Genomic DNA, 26864 nt, shown 5'->3' with positions numbered 1-26864 from the left:
AGGACTGGACTGCTTATAGTAGTCCCGGGAAGGTGAGTTCTGGCGCCTGCAGCACTGGCCCCCACCCCCACCCCCATCTTCGTGTCCGCGAAGGCACTTAGCTGACACAAAGGTGAAGGTGACTAATGATAAGAGACTGATGGCTGCAAGAGCCACAATGAGGTAAAGGGTAAGGTCTGATCGCTCCGGAGGGTGTGTGAGGAAGTCGCTGGATTGGGGCATTTCCTCTGGGTCCTCATTCTCCAGAAGCAGCAGCACTGTGGCTGTAGAGGAGAGTGAAGGGTCACCATTGTCCCTCACTAGGACCACCACTTGTTGGGTGTCAGAGTCATCGTCCAGTAAGGCCCGGGCTGTCCGCACCTCACCAGTGTGTGCAGACACCAGGAACAGTCCCGGGGCTGTGGACTGTGGCAACAGGGAATAGGAGAGCCATGCATTGTGGCCTGCATCAGCATCCACAGCTGTCACCTTGGTGACCAAGGAGCCAGGAGGTGCAGAGCGAGGGAGGCGTTGGGGGACTGAGAGTCCCCAGCCAGGTCTTGGGTGCAGCACCGCTGGGGCATTATCATTCTGGTCCAGGACAAACACATGCAGAGATGCGTTGGCATGCAGTGGGGGAGAGCCAGAGTCTCGAACCCCCACCGTGATCTGCAGCACCTGCAACAATTCGTAGTCAAAGGTGCGCTGGGCAAAGACCCGCCCGTCCTCAGGGTTGACATACACAAAGGAGGAGGCTGGAGCTCCCTGAACCTGGTTCCCCACAATGGAGTAGGTGAGACGGGCATTATCCCCAGCATCTGGATCGGAGGCAGCCACAGTGCAGAGAAGGGAACCTGGAGGCCGATTCTCTGCGATGTAAGCAGTGTAGAGCTGCTGGGTGAAGTAGGGTGCATTGTCGTTAATATCTGAAATGTTGAGCCTGATGGTGAGGTGTGCATGCAGGGGAGGTGACCCTGCATCGCTGGCCAGCAGCTCCATGGTGTAGTGGGATGTGGCCTCACGGTCCAAGGGCTGGCTGGTTAGCAGTGAGTAATGGTTCTCAGAAGGCTTAATCTGAAATGGCAGGTCCGGAGACATTTCAAGGCTCACCTCACCATTTCTCCCTGAGTCTCGGTCCCGCACATTAAACAGTCCCACTACTGTGCCCACTGGTGTGCTCTCCAGGACAGGGTTGACCAAAGAGGCCAGTAGTACCTCTGGGGCGTTGTCATTGGCATCCCCCACGTCCACTTGAATCACACAGTGGCCTTCCATGGCTGGCTGTCCCTGGTCACGGGCTCTTGCATGAATTTCATAGAAACTTGACTCCTCAAAGTCTATGGGACCCAAAACACGAATTGCTCCACTGCTAGGGTCTAGGCCAAAGAGATTCCGCACTGCCTCAGATGTATGGTCTCCAAAAGAATAGTTTACCTGGCCATTGGTGCCCTCGTCCAGATCAGTGGCATTGAGACGGAGCAGCAGTGTACCCATGGGTGCGTTCTCTGGGAGTCCCACGCGTAGAACTGAGGACTGGAAGGTTGGAGCATTGTCATTGATGTCCAGCACAATGACAGAGATAAGGGTGGTCCCTGAGCGGGCCGGGATACCCCCATCCACAGCAGTGAGTACCAACTGATGTCTTGCCTGGGCTTCACGGTCCAGCTGCTGCTCTAGTACCAGCTCTGGGAACAGCTTCCCATCTTTTAGGGTCTTCACATTCAGAGAGAAGTGGTTGTTGGGGCTCAAAGTATAGAAACTCACAGTATTGGTGCCCACATCTGGATCCTGGGCGCTATCCAGTGGGAATCGGGCCCCAAATGTAGCTGATTCTGAGATGCGTATCTCTCGCTCAAGGGTGGCAAAGCTAGGAGAGTTGTCATTGAGATCCAGGATCTCTACCTCTACACGGGTTAGTTCCAGTGGGTGTTCGGTCACCACCTGCACTGGCAGCAGGCAGCTGGTGCTGGCTCCACACAGGCTCTCTCGGTCAATCTTTTGATTTACTGCCAGAGTACCACTCATCAAGCTCAGGGAAAAATAGTGCCCATTCTCCTCAGAGCCCAACCGCAGTCGGCGGCTCAACAGATCTGTCATCTTTAAGCCTAGATCCTGAGCAACATTTCCCACCAGCGTCCCTGGCTCAGACTCCTCCACCACTGAGTAACGAAGCTGCCCAGACACCCAGCCCCAGCACAAGGACAACATGAACAGCACTTGCCATTTCCCAGCGAGCTGTGGGGGTATCTTGGGCCCCATGACCCAGAAGTCCCTTCCTGGACACTGACTCTGCTGTCCTGTCTCCAAGGTAGACCCAGGGCTTGGAATGTAGCAGCTGAAATCTCTTGTGTCTCCTTCCAGCCTCTTAAAAACTGCTCCGGGGTTTGTCTGCCTGCAGCAGTTCTTCTTAGTCACCGAATGGCGGGGGTGGGTGGGGGGGGAGGGGAATTGAATCTGAGTGGAGCTGGGGAGCTGGGGGAGGAGAGGCGGGCAGGAAGAGCAGATCCCCCACCTCAGTTCTGAGTCTGATTGGCCAAAAAGTCTGTCTGCTCTCAACCAATTATGAAGTCTCCTCAGTCCTGGAAACCTTAGGAACGGGTGCTGCAAATCTGTGTCACAGAAGCCTCCTTCCTCCCCACTCATTTCGTGCTGCAGGTTGATTCAGCCCCCTTGGCAGCAAAATTTGACAGCTCAGATGGTGCTCAACAGGGAAGACAAAGTAGTACAAAACTTCTCAGTGTTCTCTCCCAGCAACTTCCTGCATGACTTCATGAGCTTCCACTACTTTGCTTAGACCAACAAAAGTTTGTCCTTCTGGGGGAGGCAAAGCCCACGTGTTCCCCCTCCCGCCCCCATCCTGCCAAACGCTGCCAAGACGAGAGAAGAGATTTGTTAGGATCTTGTAGAGTCTCGCTCTGACTTTCCAGCAATGCTTTGAAGAATCTCAATGTCAGCTGATGGTATAGAACTCAGCTTTCTTGAGATTCCAGACTTGAGCTGTGGAATGAGCATCAGAGCTTGTGGAAGGGGGAACATTTCTGGGACTGGTCCAGGTCACCCAGGAGGGTGACTAAAAGCTAGGCGTGACCTCCGGGCTTTATGGTTTCACCACTTCTGAAAAACTCTAGAGATTCTCAGAGTAGTTATCTCTATGAATTCCTCATCTACAAACCAGTTTTCTGACATTGATTTCACTTACTGCTTTTCCCGCCCTGAAGAGGTAATGCTCCCCTGTGCCCAGTCTACTGCTTCTAGCTGAAATCCTAGTGGGGACTTGATTGGGAGTCCTGAAGACCCAGACTAACCGGTCTCAGCTCCCACCTTGATGCCACTCTACTCCCCTGGCTCTTTCCTCTTTGTGCTCTCTTCTATGTTTCAAGAAGAGAGTTCCCTTCACAGTGGGTCAGGGAGTAGTTGATACTAGGGGCAAATGTATTAGTTTCCCTCAGTCCATGGGGAAATGGTAACCTAGTGTTAAGTTAGTCCAGAACCTGGCCCCTCCATTCATGAAGAGTAGAGTAAATTCGCTGTCCTTGTGCCCTATAGCCTCTGTGATCCCACATCCTGGCAGCATGCTTCCACTATGCCCTGGCTCTTGACCACTTACTTTCATTTCTTACTCTCAGATAAGGGCATAACCCAAATCCAAGTACTAATCTGTGACAACTCCCTGGTTAAGTCACAAAACATTTCTAAAACACAGCATCTACTGCAAAGTTACCACTCACAAAAATGGTGACATCACTGCGGGCTCTTACAGAGAGGCCAATACTCTCTGGAACATGGCCCAGCCATATGCCTGGATTGGAATAACCCTCAAGCATTGGCTGAGCCTGCAAAGATCTCACCTCTAGCCCATAGAGAAGATCAGAGGGTGGGCAGCTTGGGCGAACAGGCTCCCCTGCCATAGGTGCACTGGGCGACTTCACCATCATGAAGCTATCACTCCGAGTGGGTGCAGAAGCCAAGGGTGTACAGCCATGAGAGTGGCCACCCACATCAACAAACTTGATAGGATCATCTGACCCTAGCTGGATTCGTAGGATCCCATTGGAAGGAGGAAGCCCCTCCCTCCTTCGAGATCGGTTGAGACAGGCACAGGTGCCGGCAGGAAAGCAGGTCACTCCACGCAGACACTTAGAGAGTAGTGCCACGAATGAGCCGAAGGAGACAAAGCAAATTGCCACTAGTGATACAGCCAAGTAGAGGGTCAGGCGGGATTCTCCTTCCCTTGGCGCTGAAGATTCTCGAAGATCAGGGACCACTGGATGAGCGTCTTCCTCCAAGGACACTAGGAGAGTAACAGAAGTAGAGAGTGGTGGGGTACCACTATCCTTTACCACGATGACCAGCTTTTGTGGTGGGAGATCAGCTGGGATGGGAACTGCCGTCCGCACCTCCCCAGCATAGCGAGAGACTGCAAACAGGCTGGGATCCGGGGCCTCCAGGAGCTGATATGAAACCCAAGCATTGTAACCTGAATCCAAGTCTACAGCGGTCACCTTTGTGACTAGGTGACCCGCACCAACAGATGGAGGCAGTGCTTGCGGACATAAGGAACCAGGCCGGGCCCTAGGGCGGAGCACAGCTGGAGCATTGTCATTGAGGTCCAGCACGAATAGACGAACTGTCACAGTGCTACTGAGGGGTGGGTTGCCCCGATCTCGGGCCTGCACCTCAAACTGCAGTGTCTGTGTTTGCTCATAGTCAAAGGATCGAGTAGCATGAACAGCTCCCGTCTGGGGGTTCAGAGAGATAAAAGATGAAGCTGACACATCTCGATTTCTGGGCTCTAAGAGAGAGTAGGAGATAAGTGCATTCAAGCCAGAGTCTGGATCAGAGGCTGCAAGGGAGCAAAGCAGGTCCCCTGGGCGGTTGTTCTCAGGAACAAACACCTCATGAGATCTCTGGAAGAAAGAGGGTGGGTTATCGTTTACGTCTGAAATATTGAGGAAAATAGTCCTTTGGGTACTCAGAGGTGGGTTCCCAGCATCAGAAGCAGTGACCGTGATGTCATAGCTGGATTTGGCCTCTCTGTCCAAGGGCCCAGCAGTCACCAGGGAGAACTGGTTCCTGAAGGCAGACTTGAGGGCAAACGGCAAGTGGTCAGGAATACGGAGGCTCACATCTCCATTTGACCCTGAGTCAGGGTCCTGCACACTGATGAGCGCCACCACAGTGCCAGGTTCTGCGCTCTCCGGGAGAGTCCCAAGCTCTGAGGTCACTGTGATGTGGGGAGCGTTGTCATTTACATCCAGGAGATCCACTCGAAGACTGCAATGTTGCTCCATGGCTGGAGAACCCCCATCACGAGCCCGAACATCAAATTCATAGTAATTCTCATTCTCAAAGTCTAGGGGTCCCTGAAGGGTAAGCTTTCCAGTAGTGGGTTGCAGGCTAAAGAGGTTTCTCACACGATCAGGGGTGTGACCACTGAAAGAAAAGGTGACGTTACCACTGGGACCCAGGTCCGGGTCAGAGGCATTGAGCTGGATGAGCAGCATGCCGGCTGGTGCGCTCTCCAACACGCTGATCCTATAGCTGGATTGCTGGAAGGCAGGGGCGTTGTCGTTCACGTCCAGCACTGAGACCCGGAGCTCTGCAGTGCCAGACCTTGGGGGGTTACCTCCATCCACAGCAGTCAGAACCAGGCGGTAGTCTGATTGCTTCTCCCGATCCAAAGGCTTCTCCAGGAGCAGCTCTGGGACCAGGCTGCCGTCGCTGCGCTTCTTGACATCCAGTGCAAAGTGTTCATTGGAGCTTAGTCTATAGCTGCTGATGGAGTTGCTCCCCACGTCTGCATCCTGAGCCTTTTCCAAGGGGAAACGCTGTCCTGGAGGAGCTGCCTCCCCAATCTCCAAGTCCAGCTGCTGCCGAGGAAATCGGGGGGCGTGATCATTCACATCCACGATTTCTACCTCCGCTCTGTACATTTCCAAAGGCCCTTCGGTGACAAACTCCAGGGGCACGATGCAGCTGGCGCTGAGCCCACACAGTGCCTCTCGATCGATTGGATTCTTGATGAGCAGGGCTCCGCTGTCCAAATCCACACGGAAGTGTCTTTGGTTCACCTCTCCAGCGACCTGCAGCCTGCGAGCTGACAGACTCTCTGTATCCAGCAGGAAATCTTGGGCGACATTCCCCACAAAAGTCCCCTCCTGTGACTCCTCTGGGACCGGGTAGCGGATCTGCCCACAAACGTAACCCAGGTGGCAAAAGAGGAACAAAAGGGTAGCCCCCGGGCAGATTTCTCCCCAGCTTCTCACCTTGCGGAGCATTGCTGCCACCCGCTAGTTGTCAACCTGGTCCTGAGAAGCGGAAGAAGCCGACCCGCCCCAAACGGCCACAGCAGCTGGAGACACCTATCTCCCTTTCCCCGCGCCAGCTCTGGCGCGGCTGGGCCGGCGCCGCAAGGGTTACGCGCCGTTTTTGCTTGTGGCGGGGTAGATTTGTCTGCCTTCCACCACCCGATTGGCAGACAGCGGCTCCTGGGCTCAGCCAATAGGCTGAGCCGAGAACATCCCCACAGCAGCAGGGTTAATGCGTCGCAGCATTGGAGGAAAAACACACACACACACACACCACAAAAACCCACCTATCTGTTCGCCTTCCTCCCGCTCAACAGCATTTCTTTCCACGGGTTATTACGTCTGTAGAGAGGCAGACAACATATACGTATTTTTTTCTAACACCCCAACTTCCCCTCCCCTCTTCAGCGGGGCGGGGCGGGGGGCGGGCAGCGACAGCCCGAGCCTTAGCAACCTGCAGCCCAGAAAGGAGTAGCCATTTGAGACTGGTCATTTTGTTCAAGCCAGTGTTGTTATCCACCAATATTCTAAATGAGTAGCTTCTGCCTCGGTCTAATTGTATTAGAGCAACAGCTATTTAAAACACTGCCATATACACAAAAACTCTGCTCCTCTGCAGATTATTTCGAAATATATCCACCTCTTAGCAGAAAAGCCTTATACATGAATGTAGCCAGTTAAATTTATGCAGTACACGTTTTTGTTGTAACAGGAAGCACAGAGGAAACCAAACTTCTTTTATTCAGACGCTTGATAGTGATATACTAAATTACCATTCATTGATTTCAAGGACAGTAGAGAAGATGAAGCAGAGTGGAGGAAGCCAAGAGAGGGAGATGTTCCAAATCAGTTGTGTCTGGGAGGCGCTAAGGACTAGATCTCATTACCTAGCAGAATGCTAATGTTCACAGATTTAATAGCTCCCGTGAATGATTGAGATCAGCTACCAACAGCACTGCCTACAAATCTCCTTTATTTGACACCATGGTATGCTTGATATGTTGTTAATTACCAACAGACTGTTTCAAAAGAGCAAGCTTTTCACTTATCCCCAGGGGGCCTCTTGGAACTAGAGACTTGATCTCACTCCACCCCCACCCTGATCTGGACCCTTCCCAGGAGCCTGGCTACCACCTTGCACAAAAGCAGAAACACAACTCATTTCACACAGTAAACCTGCAAACTGTAATCCAAGTGGCAAACGCACCAGCGCACAAAGAGAAAAATCCAGCCTGATCTGGACATGAGATTTCTTAACTTATTATCCAAATCCTCACCTAGGTTACCACTGAATGCCCAAAACACTAGCAAAACCTGGGTTTCTTTTTTTTTTTCCATCTGAAGTATTTTATTTTAAAAATAGATTTTAATCATATAACAACGTATAATGTATAGGAAAATTGTATATGCACATACATACTAATTCCTCCTAGGCTGATCAGTTTGATATCAGTTTTCTAGTCTAAACAAGCTACCTTCAAATATTTAAAGCATAGCTCTGTCCTATTTTTGGATCACATAAATGTTTTATTTATTTATTTATTTTTATTATTATTAGTTTCAGGTGTACAAGATAAGGTAATACTTAGACGTTCATCATTTATATCCCTCACACTGTGAACCCCCTCCCCTATCCCCCCTTCCACTAACCCTCCGACATCGCACCGAGCCATCACATTATATACATAAAATTATAGTTGGCATTCATTATTGTTCAGCTTCAAAAACCTAGGTTTCTTATCGTCCCTGGATTTTTTTTCCAAACCCTTGATCCTCAGGAATATCCTTTTGACCAACATTCTGGTCTCAAAGGCGGGGATCTGCTTTCTGTGTTCTTTTACAAAAAACAAAAAACCCAAAACAAAACAAAAACACCTACACCTCCTCCCATAGGAATAATGGAGGTGTAAATCAGTCTGACCTACTAGGTGTTTACGCCAGGATTCACTTCAGTGAATGACACCATCATCCACCCAGCTGCATTGGAATGGGGGAAGGGAGGGCCATCCTTGACTCATTCCTCTCTCTGCTACCTATATCATGTCAGTAAACAAGTCCTGATGATTTTACTACAGTCATCTCCCTCCATCTATCCTGCCACTGTGTGGTGGTTCAAGCATTTATCAATCTTCTCAAATACTGTAATAGCCTCCTAACTGTTCTCTTTGTGTCTGGTCTCAATATCCCCACTTTATCTCAGAATACGGCCGCCAGAATAATCTCTCTAAAACAATCAAACAAAAAATGCTGATGACATCATACCCATGTCAGTTCAAAATTCTGCAATGACTATTATCAATGCAAAATAAAATAAAAACTCCTTGGCCTGACCTAAAGGTAATTCAAAATCTAACTCCCAGCTACTTGTTTCACTTTATTTCTTCCAAACACTGTTTTACAAACACACTTTAAGGTTCAGCAATAATGTAATATCATTATCCCTCTGCACGGGATTTCCTGCAAGGTTCCCTCCATGCCCTCCTTCACCCTTTACTATTTAACAAACGATTACTCAATCTTTAGTTCTCAGCTCAAGCATCACCACCTCTATGAAGTCTTCCTGATTTCCCCAGGCTCGCTTAGGTGTTTCTTTCCCTTTGCTCCCATTGTTTCTTATATTATCTTTTTTTTCCAGCATGTCTGTCTCCTATGGTGGTAGTCTGTGGACCGTAATGGTCTGACTGTATCTTTTCACCTTTTGCAGTGGGATGCTCATAGGGATAAGCACATAGGGACGTTCCATAAATGGTGAATTACTGATATTATCACGTATTAGTTCAACAAATATTGAATACTTGCATTTTATATAAGTACTTTATGTTGAGTACAGATACTTTATATGCATTACTTTTCACTCATACAACAATTTTGAAAGGAGGTATTACCTTTATTTTATAATGAGGACAGTGGAGTTCAGAGAGGTTAAGAGACTTGTCTAAAGCTAAATAACTAGTAGCTTGCGTAGTACTAGGATTTCCCCACTCCCACCCCTGGTCTTTCTGGAAAGAAATAAAGCCTCTTTCTATGACATCTTAATTGATTTTTCTATCAGTTTGCCATCTCTATAACCATTACTGGCCCTTTACTGATGTCTTTAATATCCAAGAACTAGACCTCTTATAAGTCTCCATCCCTTATATTTGCAAGTTCACACCAAACAAACAGGCATACAGTCTGTATTAGAATCGGAGCATCATAAAACCTTAATCCTACATATCCTTGACTTGACCTTTGTATGCCAAGTATGTGATTCTCCCATCTCTAGAGTTTTAAAATAGCTTTACTGAAATATAATTCAAATACCATACAATTCATCCATTTAAAGTGTACAATTCAATGGGGTTTTTTAGAAAGATATTCACATATACTAAAACAATGCAAGCATCACCACATTCTAATTACAGAACATTTTTGTCAACCCCCAAAGAGACCCCACGCCCATTGCCCAGCTCTAGACATTAAAAGAATAGTTGCCCGATTGCTAGTGGTTTAGGAAGCTTTTTCTCTTTAGATGACTAAGCTATCATCTTATGTCTTCCCTACAATGCTTTTCTAGAACTATTCTATGTAATGTTTTAAGTTGGGACGTAACACCACAGAATTTTTTAAAAGTTTGTCCTGGCCAGTAAGGTTGGCTCCTGGAACTATAAACACCAGAATAACACTTTGCATTATAAAAATGTTAATTGATAGACTGGCAGGTTCTAGGGCAGTGGTTTTAAACTTGTCTGCACATTGGAATTACTTTAGGAACTTCAAAAAAATTCTGATTCCTGTGTCCCATCCCCAGAGATTGTGCTTTAATTGGTCTGGGATGTGGCCTGGGCTTCAGAATTTTTAAAAGGTAATTCTAGTGTGCAATCAAGTTTAATAACATGGTTCTAGGGGAAGTACCAGCTGTTTTCCAGTGTGATCAGAAGAGTAGCACCTGGTTTTCTCTGGTTTTCATCCTTCCTAAGCCTCTACTTTGTCATCTTTGGCTATCTCCAGATTTGCTTATTTCTGAGATGTGTTTAAGATTTGGGGTAGGTAAAGAACTAATAAAAATAATAACAGTAAGTAATAGCTAAGAATTTTTTAACTCTTATGATACACCAGGCACTGAGCATACATATCATGCACTAATCGTATAATACTGTTGTCACTCCCTTTTCCCATATGAGATACAGGCTTAGAAAGATTAACTTGGCGAAGAACTCATAACTGGGAAGCGGTGGAGCCTCATGTGTGTGACTGCCAAAGTCAAGGGTTGACAGCAATAATACACTTATTAGTAACAAAACTGTGGCTCTCCCACCATCGGAAGTATGTGTAAGTTGCACTCCAAGAGAAAAGCCTTGAAGTCACCTACACACCATCCTGAATAAATGAAAACTTTATCTTTCTCAGGATATGAATTTACCTACCTTGCGCTTTATGTTATAGCTAAGAAAAATAATGCTGGAAGGATAGGGAGTTACACGGGGGTGGGGGGTACAAAAAACCTTTCATTTTGTACTTTATGCTTTTTTGGATTATCTGGATTTATTCTCAAAATAAATGATTACTTTTACTTTTATAATTAATGGTGGTTATCTTTGGATTTGGGGATTATAATTTTAATTGTTTTCTTTATACTTTTCTCCATTTTCCAAATTTTCTATATGCACATCCATCGTTATTATAACATAAAAATATTTTGTAAGTAATGTGTACATCATTTCCAGTAAGTAATGTTTTTGAAATAAAATGTAAAGGATGCCTAGAATTTTATTTGTCATAGAAAATCATCTAAGAATGAGGTACAGCATCTGTATAAGCAAAGGACAATGATTAGGAAACCATTGGTTTTAATGCAGATGTGACCATCACTTCAAAGATGGATGAATGAAATAGTTTTTATATTCCTAGCAGCTGCCACTGGTTAGAGGTGTCCAGCAGCTTGTTCCCAATGCAAATAACACCAAGCTAAGCTCTGAGTGCTGAGATCTTGGGTTACAGTTGAACGGCCCCTTAGCAAGACTGGTTACTTGTTGCAGCAAGCAAGTGTGGAGGGTGTGACCTGGGTCGACAGATGAATCAATTAATCCACATGGTGTGAGGACCAAGAACCACACTCTAGCCAGGCCATACCCTTTGCAAAGGCACGAAGTTTGATCTAGGAAGAGCCAGGAGAAAATGTGAATGCACCATTTGGAAGGAAAACATTTTCATCACTAAAAAAAACCTAAAACCGACTCCAGACTTCCTGAACACGGAGCAAGTTGCAAAAGGCATTAATATCATCGCGGATGACCTGGTAACCCTTACCTGTCCGGGAGGGGAGCTCTCTGCACCCAACACTTGCCTATAGAACACCGGGTCGCAGCTCCGCAGCGTGTTCTGGCGGCTGGCCAGAGGGCTGACGGCCCCAGGTTTCTTCAGCAGCGGGTCGCTGCGGCGCGAGTCAGTGGTGAGGTACACCTGATGGTACAGGTGCGGTGGCAACAGGCCTCCCCGCACGGCGTCCGCGTGCAGAGAGGGCCCTGGTGTTCGGTACAGGGAGCTCACGGGGCCTCGGTATAGGTCCCTGGACTGTTTCCACTTGTAAACTTTGAATATAATCAGTCCCAATATGGTGACTGCGAACCCCACAGAGACCAGGATTAGAGAGAGGAGTAGATAAAAGGTGAGATTTTTATTCTGCTCCCCAGGGGCGGAGCCGGAGGGGAACTCGGCCCGGGCTGCTGGAGATTCCTCCGTTACTGACACAGTCAGGGTCGCGGTGGTGGACAGCGATGGCTCCCCATTGTCTTTGATCAAGACCGTGAGCGTTTGCCTGGGTGAATCTGTGTCCTGGACGGGGCGGGCAGTGCTGATCTGACCCGTGTGGAGCCCCACAGCGAAAAGGCTCTGGTTGGAGGCTCCCAAGAGGCTGTAGGAGAGCCAGGCGTTGTGCCCTCCATCTGGGTCCCAGCCTACCACCCGCGTAACCACGTGGCCGGCAGGGGTACCTCGGGGCAGCATCTCCACGGAGCTTCGGCCGGGCCGGGGGTATATGATCTGGGGGGCGTTGTCGTTGTGATCGGTGACAAATATGTTCACGCTGATGTTGGTGGTCAGGACCGGAGTGCCTCCGTCGCTGATGTGAGCTGTTAATTGGAACTCCCGCCGATCCTCATAGTCCAGGGGCACTAAGGAAGACACGACGCCACTATCACGATTTATCGTGAAATAGCGATCCACTAACCCAGTTTCAGCTCCTTGCTCCAAGAGAAAGAAGGAAAGGCGAGCATTCTGCGGGGCGTCGGGGTCCCAGACACTTAGATTTAGTATTGGAACCCCGGGGACGTTATTTTCCTCCACGTAAACGTCGTAGGAAGATTGCGAGGACTGTGGGGGATTGTCGTTGATGTCGGACACTTGCACCCGAACTGTCGTGAGGGCTGAGAGGGAAGGGGCGCCCGCATCTCGAGCAGTGATGCTGAGGTTGTATTCGGGCACGGCCTCCCGATCCAGGGCTGCGCTGGTTTTCAAAGTAAAGTAATTCTTGAGGGAAGAAGTAAGACTGAAGGGGAGGCTAGGAGGAATGTCGCAAGTCACCAGCCCGTTCTCCCCGGTATCCAGATCGTTCACACTGAGCAAAGCGATGACAGTCCCTAAAGGGGCATCCTCGGGGACTGGACTGTACACCGAAGTCACCGTGATCTCCGGGGCATTGTCATTCACGTCTACAACCTCTACCAAGACTTTGCAATGCGCTCCTTCGGGATTGGCGCCCTTGTCTTTGGCCTGGATGTAAATCTCGTGGAGTTTCGTGTCTTCAAAGTCCAGCCGACCTTTGATTGTCAGCACTCCTGTTACAAGGTCTAAGGAGAAGAGCTCCCGCACGCCCGCGCGGTTGTGGCTGCCGAAGGAGTAAACGATTTCCCCGTTGGGGCCTTCGTCCAGGTCGGTTGCGCGGACTTGCACCACGCGAGTGCCGGGGGCAGCATCCTCCAGGACGCGCGCCCGGTACAAGGACTGGTTGAAGGCGGGAGCATTGTCGTTCGCGTCCAGCACAGCGATGCGAACAGAAAGGCTGGCGGAGAGAGCCGGGGTTCCTCCGTCTGACGCCGTCAGCACCAAATGGAGACTCGGCTCCCGCTCCCGGTCCAGGGCGCGCTCCAGCACCAGCTCCGCGTACTTGGTACTGTCCTCCCGCGTCTGCAAGCGAAGCGCAAAGTACTCATTGCGGCTCAGCTCGTAGGTTTGTAAAGAGTTGCTTCCCACATCGGGATCGTGCGCGCTCTCGAGCGGGAAGCGCGTGCCCGGCGCCACGGCCTCGCTAATCTCCAGTTTCATTTCCCGGGTCGGGAAAGCGGGATTGTTGTCGTTGATATCCTGGATCACCACTTCCGCACTGAACAGCTCTAGCGGACTCTCCACGATCAACTCCAGAGTTATGGTGCAGGAGGGCAGTGTCCCACAAAGCTCCTCGCGATCCAGGCGGTCGTTCACGAACATCTCTCCGGTCTCCCGGTTCACCTCAAAGAATTTTCGGCTCGCTGCGGACACCACCCGGAGCCTGCGGGCTGACAGGCTGCCGAGATCCAAGCCAAGGTCCGTGACCACGTTGCCCACCGCGAAACCCTTCTCTCTTTCCTCCAGGATCTCATAGCGAATGACGGCGGAAGCCTCGTGCAAGGCGCCCAGCAGAAGCAAAACTCCCACCACTCTGCGGGTGCTGACCAGTCCGTCCCTCCGGGCCTCTGGGACCATCTCACTCAAAGGCGGTTCCTCTTCGCGGGGTCCAGACGGTCCCGGCGTTTTCGCTGAGAAACTTTCAGCGGGTTAGCGCTTGGGCGCTGGGCTCCGAGTCGGACATGGCTTTCTGGACGCCGATGATTTGCTCGCCGACTGTTCAGTCTCTGCCTCATCCCGGGGCGCCGAGAGGGGACGGGCCGGGGCAGATCTCCGGCCTCTTCATTGGCCGACAGCGGCACGCAGAGTCCCAGCCAATAACTGCACGAAGAATGCGCTAGCGCCGCGCTCTCTGCGCGGGACGAGCGCTTAGCGCCAGGAACTTCACTTTCCTTTGGCTTCCTTCCAGAGTTTGCGGCCAAAGCGCCTTGGCAGTATCCGTACATCGGAAACCCATCTGAGCCTGGAAAGCCAATTGCAGGGCGGTGAAGCTCGCCGCCTACAACTCTTCTAGCCAAACCAAGGCCTATTAAACCTTTTAATGGCTGCCTTTAATCGCAAGAAGGGGGGATCAAACCAAACCGAAAACGATACAACGTTGTCTGGAAAAACACCAACAAATTTGGTTTGCTGAAGGACTGGGTTAAAACCTATATCTATCCGGACTCTACTTGCAAGGAGGCATTTAGCATCTCTGTGGCAACGTTAATAATTTCCGTTTTGTCTCTTACCAGATGAGACGGTAGAATTCCCTGTCACTTCCTCAGTAAAGAAAATCAACAAGACCTACTATCTGTTTGGTTTAACTATTTTATGAAATTTAAAAATTCAATTCGGATTTCTTTTGAAACTGGATGTTATTTAGCTCTCATTTCTTAAACAATGTGAAATTTCCTGCCCTGTCTTTCTCAATGAGCATAATCTTAACCATAGAGCATAATCTCAAATGTTTCCCTTTACTTGATCAGTGCATTCCCCAAGATCTTGGGTTCATATGCCACAATGAGAAGTTGCATTGTTTAAAAAAAGGGATAGCCCCTCTCCCCAAAAAGGGGGAGACCAGACCTATTTACCACCTGGGACCTTTATAAAATGATTGCGATATAGCTGCAAAGTTCCATAAAGTATTAGAGAAATGCAAAGCCTTGATTGATCCCCAGAGTAAAGAACCTCAAGTTTTCTGTATTTAGGATTGTGGTCACTAAACAAACAAAATAGCAATGATTAGGACTCTGATAATGAATAACAGAGTCAGGTATGAAATAAGTCAGAGCTGAGTTGTACATCCTTGGACAAGAAACCATCCTCTAAGGGTTCTTCCTGGGTTCCAATCTATTAAATGAATAAGGCAGGTAAAACGCCTGGCACAGAGTAAGTCTCAATTAATGATGCAAATCACCCAGTTAGATATTAGAGGCAAAGTTTTAGAGCCTCACATACTATTTCTGTGTAATCGTCTTGAACATTACTTTGATTACCTATAGTCCTTTCTGAAATGTAACTGATTCTTGAGGCAGGGAGGTAGGCAGATAGGTTACATAGGTAGATAGGAAGTAAGACTGTATAAGCTATTTACTGGAGAGATGAAAAGTCATATTTGACCTGTTTCTCCACTTCCTCAATACTTTAATTCATCTCTTAAAACCCCAGTTTTAAACACTCAAATTCAACAATTGACCAGACCACAAGACGGCTGATAGGCATTAAAAGATAGAATATATTTAGAGTTTAGAATATAGCCCAGTCACTTGCTACTCAAAGTATGAGCCAAGGACCAGTGGCATAGGCATCACCTGGGAACTGTTAGAAATGCAGAAATGTCCCCACTCCAGGCCTACCAAACCAACATTTTCATTAACAAAATACCTGGGTAATTTCAATTCACATTAAAGTTTGCGAAGCACTGATCTAGTGAATTATTCAGAGATACACTGATTTATCAATCATTTTTTCCACTCACCATCACTTATTTGACAGTATGTCTTTTGAAAACTAGCTTTTAAAAGTTGAAGTAGTTTTCCCAGTCATAATAAAGCCCATAGTTTTCCTAAGATCTCTTCATAAGCCAGCAGAATCCTCTTGGATCCATTCTCCACAGTAGCCAGAATGATCTTAACATTTTACTTGGATCATACCATTCTCCAGCCCAAAATTCCTCCGTAGCATCTCACTGCTCTTGAAATAAAATACCAAATCCTTTGCGTAGTATCCTAGCTCTTGTGTCTTCTCCATCCCTTGATATTCCATAATGCTGCTTTCAGTATGGTTATCAGCCAATCTCTTATGTGCCCCAGGGCCTTCACACAGGCTCTTCCTCCCCTTGGAGAGCTTCTTTCCCTTCCCTCCCTTTGCTTTGTTAATTTCTACAAACCTTTCAGGTCTCAGTTTAAATGTTATTTCCTACAGACTTCTTCCATGAGGTCCCAGTTAAAACCAGAAGCCTTTGTTATGCTCTCTCAGAGCACCTTATATTTTCCTTTGTTCAATCTAGCACAATTTCAAATTTTATAATTACTTTTTGTTTAAGCATAATATCTGTCTTTCCCACTAAATAAAGCTGCAGGGAGTCAGAGACCATGTCTATTTTGATGACCACTTGATGACCTACTGTAGTAGACATCCCTGGTGTCTACTACAGCAGGTACTTAATGCTTCCCCCCCAACTTTATTGAAGTACAATTGACAAAACTGTATACATTTAAGGTGTACAACGTGATGATTTATTACATGTATATATTGTGAAATAATCACCACAATATAGTTAACACGTCCACCTCACCTAGTTGCCATGTGTGTATGAGGAGAACATTTAAAATCTACTCTCTCCGCAAATTTCAAATACACACGACAGTACTGTTAACCATAGTCACCTGCTGTACATTAGAGTCCACGAACTTATCTTATAATTGAACACGTGTACCCTTTGACCAACATCTCCCTATACTTAATGCTCGTTAATACAGCAATCTTCATGCTAACAGCACACTAAGGATTGTATACATTCATTTCTGTGTATCCAGTTCCCTAGGAGAAAGCATTTTGGGAAGATACAGTCACTCTTTCAAGCTACCAGTGGGCCTAATGAAACTATTTCTTAACCAAAGATTTGAAAGAGAAAATATAGTTGCCAAAGAACCAAGTAAGGTGTGGTAATACAACTCACATTGGAGAAAAACGTAGATGGCATAACTTGCTGTGTCATGTATATCCAGGGGAAACGGAAGCACCAGTGTATAGGATCAAAACAATTTTCTAGTGTCTATCTTCTTTTTTCTCTGTTTTATGATTTTTAAGAGAGCCTCTCATCAATGTGATGCAGCAAACATAATATAATTTTTAAATAGAAAGTAAATATATCATAGTGGTGAAGAGTGAGGCCTTACTGTCCAAAAGACTCGAGTTCCCATACTGGGTATTACACTTAGTAGTTCAGTAACCAGGAAGCTTTTTTTTTTTTAACTTACCTTTTATTTTCTTGATCTGTAAAATGGAAATAATAATAGTACTCCTTGACATAACCACAGGCATCTCAATATCTTATTTTAATCTTTTAACAGCTTTATACTTAGCATAGATTTCAGCTAGACAATCAATGATTTTTAGTAAATTTATACAGTTATGAAACCAAAAAGTTCCCTCATGTTTGTCTGCAGTCAATCCTTGCTCCTACCCTCAGCCTCAGACAACCACTGATCTGTCTTCTACGTAGTTTTCTAAAAATTTCATTAAAAGGGAATGATAAAATACTTAGCCTTTTGTTATCTGGCTTCTTCCATTAGCATAATGCCCAACTCACCTCTTAACTACACCCTCAAATCTGTTCTTTCTCCAGCCTTCTTCTGATAAAAGGCACTTCTAGTCCAGTCAAAAAGCCCCAAGTCATTCTTAATATCTTTTTCTATATTCCCACATTCCATTCACTACCAGTTCACGCCAATGCTTACTACCTCCAAAATATATTTGAATCTATCAACTATTTTCCCTCTTTACAGCCACCATCTGAGTCAAAACCACCTTAAATCCTGTCATGCCTTCCTTTATGGTCTTATTTCCTCATTTGCTTTCCCTAAACTCTATTTCACATACAGAAACCTGAGGGATCTTTAAAGAATATAAATTACATTATATACTCTCCTAGAAAAACATAGTGCTTGCTACCGGGACTGGCCATATAATTTTGGGGGCCAATGCAAAATGAAAATAGGGGGCTCCTTGTTTAAAAATTATTAAGAATTTCAAGATGGTGACATCAGATCATTAACCCAGATGAAGGGCCCTTCTAAGAATGGGGGCCAGTGTGACTGCATAGGTTACATACCCATGACATTGGCCCTGCCTGGCACAGAGAAAGCTCTCCATAAATATTACCTAATATTATTTTTAAAATTAGGTTATTACCTAATATTATGTATTCCTAGAGGGACAGTCAGTAATATCAGAAAAGCCTACTCACAATACTTTTAAATTATTGCATTCAAGAGAAAACAAAGAAGGGGAAGAGAAAAACATATACGCATTATTTCCTTAAAATCTTAAATATCATCTAATAATCTTTCGATTCAATCTAATTTGCCTATTGGAGGAACATCCTCAGGTCAAATTAAGGGACCATTTGAGGAGAAATGGTATAAAAATAGATAAGCAATAGATCAATCAAACACGTATCCCATTTAGACAGGTGAGTGATTCAAGGATCTGGTGAAGAAGATGAATGATTTAGACTTATATTTATCTGAAGTTTACCTGTGTGAAAAAACTGTTTTGAATATTATGATTTGAAAAGGTGATCTACGAATCTTAAGACTAAGTTTTATAAAAACTCCATTTTATCTACCCCTAGAACAAGGAGAAATTATCTTATCAAAATATTTTGGGGAGCTACTGGTTAGCTCAGTTGGTTAGAGTGCAGTGCTCTTAACAACAAGGTTGATGGTTCAATACCCGCATGGGCCACTGTGAGCTGCGCCCTCCAAAACTAGATTGAAACAACTACTTGACTTGGAGCTGATGAGTCCCGAAACACACACACACACACACACACATTATATATGTAGTTCATATATATATATATATATATGAACTACAACCAGTGATTTCAAAAGTCAAAAGTTTAAGAAAAAAAGAGATGTTTACCTCTTCTCCTATTTGAGTGCTATTCTCTTCTAGTCTTGATACTCTCTTATTGCTTATTCTATCACAAAGTTAAATATACCAGAAAACTACCTGCAAAAGATTATTACATTTGTCCACCTGAAAATCTCGCAAGAGACCTAAATTCTCCTTAGAAATATAGAATTTGTTCATTTTATTCCCCAGCATGCTGTTACTACATTGTTATCACTTCTCACCAAACGGGTAGCCTTGTATAACTGAATTGTTTATTTTTTTTAGCTGAAGTAACTCACCACAACATATAATTATAACTGTGAGTGAAAAAGAAGTGTGGCTTTCTGATCAGTAAAACCTTCTGGCAATATAGAAGTTTCGTACATGATAAAGATGCTATTCCAAATCACTGAGGCAAAGATGAAGTTTTTAGTAAATGGTATTGGGACAACTGGATAGCCACTTAGGAAAAAAGGATAAAATTAGTCCCATACCTCAGCACACACAAGAATAAAGTCTATATAGATCAGGTATTTAAATGCAAAAACCAAAAACCAACAAGTACTAGAAGAAAATTGATGAATTTTTCTATAACACAAGTGTGAGGCAAGGCTTTCTAATTATGACACCAAACCTAAATTCAATACAAGAAAAGACTGATTCATTTGACTACATAAAAATAAAGGGGGAAAAAGGTTTCACTGCAAAAAATACCATAAACAAAAGTGAAAGTCAAATGAAATGTAAAAAACTATATATTTGCAACTTGTACCTTGGACAAAGAACTAATATCTCTAACTAGAAAATAACTTTTTAAAATCTTAGGACAAAACACTTAAAAAATTTAATAGACAAATGAACATAAGACATGAACAGACTTTTTTTTTTTTTTTTTTTTTTTTTAAGGAGGGCACAGCTCACAGTGGCCCTTGCGGGGATCGAGCCGGCAACCTTGGTGTTATTAGCACCACACTCTAACCAACTGAGCTAACCGGCCACCCTGAACAATTTTAAAGAAGAGATAAACTTGCTCTTATACATATGAAAAGGTATTTCTCTTCAACCATAATGAGAGAAATTCTAAGTAAATCTATTTTGAGATTTTTTTTTTTTTACTGACCAGATTGGCAATTTTTAAGTTTTGTTTATTCAATGTTTTATTTTTTATGTTGATTATTTATTGCTGTAAGACTCCTAGATATTTTCAGCAAAACAATAAGGTACTTAAGACAGCTTGTGGTAAAGCATTCTTATTATGGCTGAGATTAAAAAGCTTTAAAAAAAATGCCTTCAGAGCTTGGAAGTGAGTCATCCTCTTGGGTGAACAGAGTGAAGAGTGTTTGTTTTTTAAAAAATTAAATTTACTGGGGTGATATTGGTTAGTAAAATTATATAGGTTTCAGGTGTACATCTATATATTGCATTGTTTATTCACCACTAGAGTCAGTTCTCCTTCCATCACCATATATTGATTCCCTTTTCCTTCTTCTACCACTCCCTCTCTCCCCTTACCCTACAGTAACCACTAAACTGTTGTCTGTGTCTGTGAGTTTTTGTTTCTTTGTTTGTCTTGTTCTTTTGTTGCTTTCAGTTTTATATCTCACGTATGAATGAAGTCATATAGTTCTTGACATTTTCTGTCTGACTTATTTTGCTTAGCATAATAATCCCAAGATCCATCTATGTTGTCACAAATGGCACTATTTCATCTTTTCTCAGGGCCGAGTAGTGTGTATATGTTCCATTGTGTGTATGTACCACATCTTCTTTATCCATTCATCTATCCAAGGATACTTTGGTTGTTTCCATATCCTGGCCACCACAAAAAATGCTGCAACGAACATCAGGGTACATATATATTTATGGATAAACGTTTTCAGATATTTTTGGGTAGATACTCAGGAGAGAGAGATTGCTGGGTCACATGATAATTCTATTCTTAATTTTTTGAGGAACCTCCATACTATTTTCCATAGTGGCTGTACCAATTTACATTCCCACCAATGGTGTCTGAGGGTTGCTTTTTCTCCACAGCATCTCCAACACTTGTTTTTACTTGTCCTGTTGATGATAGTCATTCTAACAGGTGTAAGGTAGTATCTCATTGTGATTTTTTTGATTTGCATTTCCGTAACAGCTAGAAAAGCTGAGCATTTTGTCATATATCTGTTGGCTATTTGTATGTCTTCTTGGGAGAAATGTCTGTGGAGGTCCTCTGTCCATTTTTTAGTTGGATTTGTTTTTTGTTTTTTTCATCAGTTAAACAAGTTCTTTTTTTTAACTAAGGCTTTCTTTTTTATTATTTATTTATTTATTTTATTGGGGAATAGTGGGGAACAATATATTTCTCTAGGGCCCATCAGCTCCAAGTCACTGTTCTTCAATCTGTTTGTGAAGGGTGCAGCTCAGCTCCAAATCCAGTTGCCGTTTTCAATCTTTAGTTGCAGGGAATGAAGCTCACCATCCCATGCAGGAATTGAACCAGCAATCTTGTTGCTGAGAGCTCATGCCCTAACCATCTGAGCCATCCAGCCACCCCTGACCAAGTTCTGTATATATTTTGGAGGCGTCATTTGCAAATATCTTCTCCCATTTGGTTGGTTGCCTCTTTATTCTGTTGATGATTTTTTCAGCTGTGCAGCAACTTTTTGTTTTGACATAGTCCCATTCATTTATTTTTGCTTTCACTTCCCTTGGTTTTGAGGTCAAATTCATAAAATCCTCTTTGAACCCAAGGTCTACACCTATGTTTTCTTCTATGCAGTTTATTGTTTCAGGTCTTATGTTTAGGTTTTTAATTCTGAGTTAATTTTGGTATATGATGAAAGATAGAAGTCTAGTTTCATATTCTTGCACGTGGCTTTCCAATTTTCCCAGCACCATTTATTGAAGAGGCTGTCTTTTCTCCATTGTATGTTTTTGGCTCCTTTGTCGAAAATTATCTGCCCATATATATCTGGGTTTATTTCTGGGTTTTCAATTTTATTCCATTGGTCCGTGTGTCTGTTTTTCTGCCAATACCATGCTATTTTGATTTTTGTTGCTTTGTAGTACAAATTGAAGTCAGGGAGTGTGATACCTCCAGACTTGTTCTGTTTCCGTAGGATTGCTTTGGCTATTCAGGATCTTTTTTGATTCCATACAAATCTGATAATTTTTTTGTTCTATTTCTTGAAAAAATGCTATTGGGATTTTGATGTGGATTGCATTAAATCTGCATACTACTCTGGGTAATATGGCCATTTTAACTATGTTGATTCTTCCCAGATTGGCAAACATTTTAAAACTCGACAACATGCGCTGCAGATGCAGCTTTTGGAAAATAAGTATTCTCATCTATTGGTAGGAATGCAAAATAGTACAACATAAATAGTATATGTGCTGTCAAAGTGAGCACATGTACAACATAAATAGAGGAAAATAATTATATTTGACAAAACTATATATTCATTTCCCCTATGACCTTGTAATCACATTTTTAGGAATTTATCCTAAATATACACCATAAAATTATGAAAATACATAGTAGTTTGTTCATTACAGCATTATTTGTAATTGCAAAATGATCGAAAACTAACTAAATGACAAACTATGGATTGGTTGAATAGACCATGATATGTACACATACAGTGGAATTTTATGAAGCTACATATTAAAAAAACCAATGAATATCTCCATAAATTTATGTAGAAGATTTCCAGGATATATTGTTAGTGCAAAAAGCAAAGTGAAAACTTTTGCTTTTGACCATGTGGAACTAGCCATACCAGTATAAACAACTAGAAGACTGATGAAAATATGTGGAAAATGCTTTCAGACATTGGCTCAAAAGGAATGCAGGACAGAGAAGGAAAGCAAATGCAGTGAGTCCTAGGATCTCTGGTTTTGTTGTTGTTTTGTTTTGCCTGGAGGCAGTTTTCAGACCATAGGGCAGGAAAAGAAAAATCCAAGAATAACACAGTGGTCTTGTTGAGTGGAGGAGTAGAAATTAGAATTTGGGGAGGCTAAGACAGCTAGAATTTGTGGGACAGAATACCAGAGAGAATGGAGCTACACCTACAAGTTCAGAAATCTGGATAAGGATCTTCTTGAGTCTTTCCCTGAATGATAATCTGAGCATATATAGATTAACACTCTTTTGAAGCTGGGCAAAGAACAGCTGTCAAGTTATCAGCTGAAGAATTCCTGGAGTTCACAGGGATGGAAAATATTTGAATTCCATTCACCCAGAACACAGAACCCTGCTGAACACTCAGAGAAGTAAAAAAGTCACAACTTATCAGTAAGGCTAAACTAGCCCAAGGAAAAGACTTCTGTAGACCTGCCCTAACAAAACTTAAAAACAAGCCTTGAAAAGATCAACCTGATCTTCCAAAAATAAAAACAAAAACAAAGCTTTCAATACTTCTTAAAGAAAGACAACAAAATTCAAACACTCAACAATGTACCATTTACAATGTCTACAATAAAACATTGCTAGACATGCAAATAAGCAGCAAACTGTGACCTAAACCCAGAAAGAAAATCAGCACTAAAAATGATAGAAGTGATGAAATTAGAAGACAAGGACTTTAAAACAGCTATTGTAAATGTTCTCAAGGATTTAAAGGAAAACATAAAAATAATGAGAGAAATGAAATAATGAAATGAAACTTCTAGAGATGAAAAATACAATATATGAAATGAAAACTTCACTAGATGGGATTAGCAGCAGACTAGACACTGAGGAAGAAAAGATCACTGAACTTGAAATAATAGCAATAGAAACTATCCAAACTGAAATACACAGAGAAAAAAAGATTGGGAGGAAAAAAAAAAGAACAGAGAATCAGCAACCTGTGGGAAAATATCAAGTGGTCTAACATAAGTGCATTTGGAGTTCCATAATTATATGTGTCATAAGTAGTACTTTAACAAAGCCCCAAACTTCTTAAGCTTAAAGAAAATTATTGGCCCACAGAAACAAGAAGCTCAGTGAATCCCACATAGGATAAACATAAAGAGAAACACACCAATATTGATAATACATTTCTGAAAACCATTGATAAAGAGAAAAATTTAGAAGCAGTTGGAGAAAAAAAAAGTTAAGTATGAGGGAACAAAGGTAAGAAAGATTGTAGACTTCTCACTAGAAACAATGCAAGGTAGAAGATAGAGGAACAATATCTTTAAAGTGCTGAAAGAAAAAAAGTCACCCTAGAATTTATATCCAGCAAAAGAATTTTTAAAAAGGAAGGTGAAATGAAGATTTTTCTAAAACCAAAACTAAGGAAATTTGCAACCAGCAGATCTTTACTGCAAGAAACATTAAAGAAAAAGTTCTTTAGTCTGAAGGAAAATGACAATAGATGGAAACTTGGATCTATGTAAAAACTTAGTGACAGAAATTATTAAAATGTAGGTTACATATTAAACACTTTTCTTCTCACTTTTTCACTGCTTTAAAGATAATTGATTAAAGCAAAAGTAATAACATATTTTTGGGCTTAAAATATTTGCAGAAGTAAAATGTGTGACAATAGCACAAAAAAACAAAGGGGGAAAATAGAAGTATTAGGTTGGTACAAAAGTAATTGTGGTTTAAAAGGTTAAAAATAATTGCAAAAACCGCAATTACTTTTGCACAACCTAATGTATTGTTAAATGGTACTTCCATTAATGTGAAGTGCTACAATTTATTTGAATTATATTTATCGTGGTAAGTTAAAGGTGCATAGTGTAAACCCTAGAACAACCACTTAAAAAACTAAAGAGGATATCTAATAAACTAATACCAAAGACACATGGAATACTAAACAATACTCAATCTAAAAGAAGGTAGGAAAAGATGAAAGAAATAAAAAATTTATGGGATAAGGAGAAAATAAAGAGCAAGATGTTAGACATAATCATATCAATATTATATACATGTAAGTGGTCTGAACAGAGATGAATAAAAAACCAACACCCAACTACATGCTGTTTATAGAAAATGAACTTTATGTAAAAAGAATGGAAAAAGGTATATCATGCAAACACTAAGTACGAGGAAGCTGGAGTGGCTATATCAGTATCAGAAGAAACAGACTTTAAGGCAAGATATATTAGCAGAGAAAAAGAGAGAGATTTCAAAATGACAAAAAAAATTAATTTATCAAGTATCAAGAAGATTTACCAATCTTAAATGTCTATTTACCCAACAAAGAAAATTACCAGGGACAAAGAGAGACATTATATAATGATAAAAGGGTCAATCCACTAGGAAGACATAGACATCTTATATCTATGTACCAAACAACATCTTATGTTGTATGTACCAAACAACAGAACTTCAAAAAACACAAAGCAAAAATTGATATAACTAACAGGTAATATAGACAATTCCACCATTATAGTTGGGGACTTCAACAATTTGACAAACAGTTGAGAAAACTACTAACAAGGATATAGAAGAAATGAACAATAATTCATAAAACTCTTTTCCAATAATTGATAGAGTTACTAACAAGGCTGTAGAGGAAGTGAACAACACCATTAATAGGATCTAATTAATACTTATAGAGCATTGCACCCAACTACAGAACACATATCTTTTCAAGCACCCATGGAACATTTTGGTCACATCCAGGGTCAGAAAACAAAGCTCAATAAATTTAAAAGAATGGAAATCACACAGAATATATGCTTTGACCATCCTGGAATTAAACAAAAAATTAGAAAGAAAACAGGAAAATCTCTAAACATTTGGAAATAAAACAACACAGAACTAAATAATCCATGGGTAAAAGGGTAGGTCTCAAAGGAAATTAAAAAATACATTGAACTGAATGAAAGTAAAAATACAACATATCAAAATTTATGGGAAGCAACTAAAGCAGTCCTGAGAGGGAAATGTATAGCACTAAAGATAAGAGAAAATGGGGCCAGCCTGGTCGCTCAGGCAATTGGAGCTCTGAGGTCCTAACTCCGAAGGCTGCCGGTTCGATTCCCACATGGGCCAGTGGGCTCTCAACCACAAGGTTGCTGGTTCAACTCCTCAAGTCCCACAAGGGATAGTGGCCTGTGCCCCCTGCAACTAGCAATGGCAACTGGACTTGGAGCTGAGCTGTGTCCTCCACAACTAAGATTGAAAAGACAACAACTTGACTTTGAAAAAAGTCCTGAAAGTACACACTGTTCCCCAATAAAGTTCTGTTCCCCTTCCCCAATAAAATCTTTTTAAAAAAGATAAGAGAAAGGGTTTCAAATCAATAAACTATTATCCTACCTCAAAAAACTAGACAAAAAGCAAAATAAACCCAAAGCAAGCAGATGAAAAGAAATGATAAATACAAGATCAGAAAGCAGTGAAATTGAGATCCTAGGTATGTACCCAACAGAAATTAAAACATATGTTCATACAAAGCCTTGTATGCAAATGTTCGTACCAACATTTTTCATAACAGTCAAAAACTGGAATCAACCCATATATCCATCAATGGATGAATGGATAAACAAAATGTGGTAATCTATACAATGAAATATTATTCAACAACAAAAGAAACAAAGTGTGGATACATGCTACAACATGGATGAACCTCAAAAATATTATGCCAAGTGAAATAAGCCAACACACAAAAAACTACATATTGTATCATTATGTAGTGTTTGTTGCGTTTATGTAAGAAATTGAAATTACAAATCGAGTACCATTAATATTGCTCAAAAAATTCCCCCCACCCACCCATAGCCTCTAGGCCCAGATAAATAGTTGCATTGGAGAATTCTACCAATTTCCCCTCCTTCTACCACCCTACCCCCCCACTCTAGGTCAAGTCATTGTTTCTCAGTCTAGTTGTGTAAGACACAGCT

The 26864-nt window shown here is 43.0% G+C and overlaps 2 protein-coding genes across 2 annotated transcripts in view; both read right to left on the bottom strand.

Annotated features, from left to right (window-relative positions):
• The window catches only part of LOC308491588 (protocadherin gamma-A11-like), a 73083-nt gene that overhangs the window by 17697 nt on the left and 28522 nt on the right, over positions 1–26864 (bottom strand). The window lies entirely within an intron of this gene.
• LOC308491422 (protocadherin gamma-C4-like) lies at positions 3505–6467 on the bottom strand. Its single transcript, XM_081035003.1, is given in 2 exon segments — positions 3505–3727; positions 3729–6467. Coding segments are annotated over 2 exon segments (2553 nt in total). The 5' UTR covers positions 6258–6467; the 3' UTR covers positions 3505–3703.

This window comes from Rhinolophus hipposideros, assembly GCF_964194185.1.
Source record: "Rhinolophus hipposideros genome assembly, chromosome: 23".
NCBI classification, from domain to species: domain Eukaryota; kingdom Metazoa; phylum Chordata; class Mammalia; order Chiroptera; family Rhinolophidae; genus Rhinolophus; species Rhinolophus hipposideros.
This window is presented reverse-complemented; position numbering and strand designations above follow the sequence as displayed.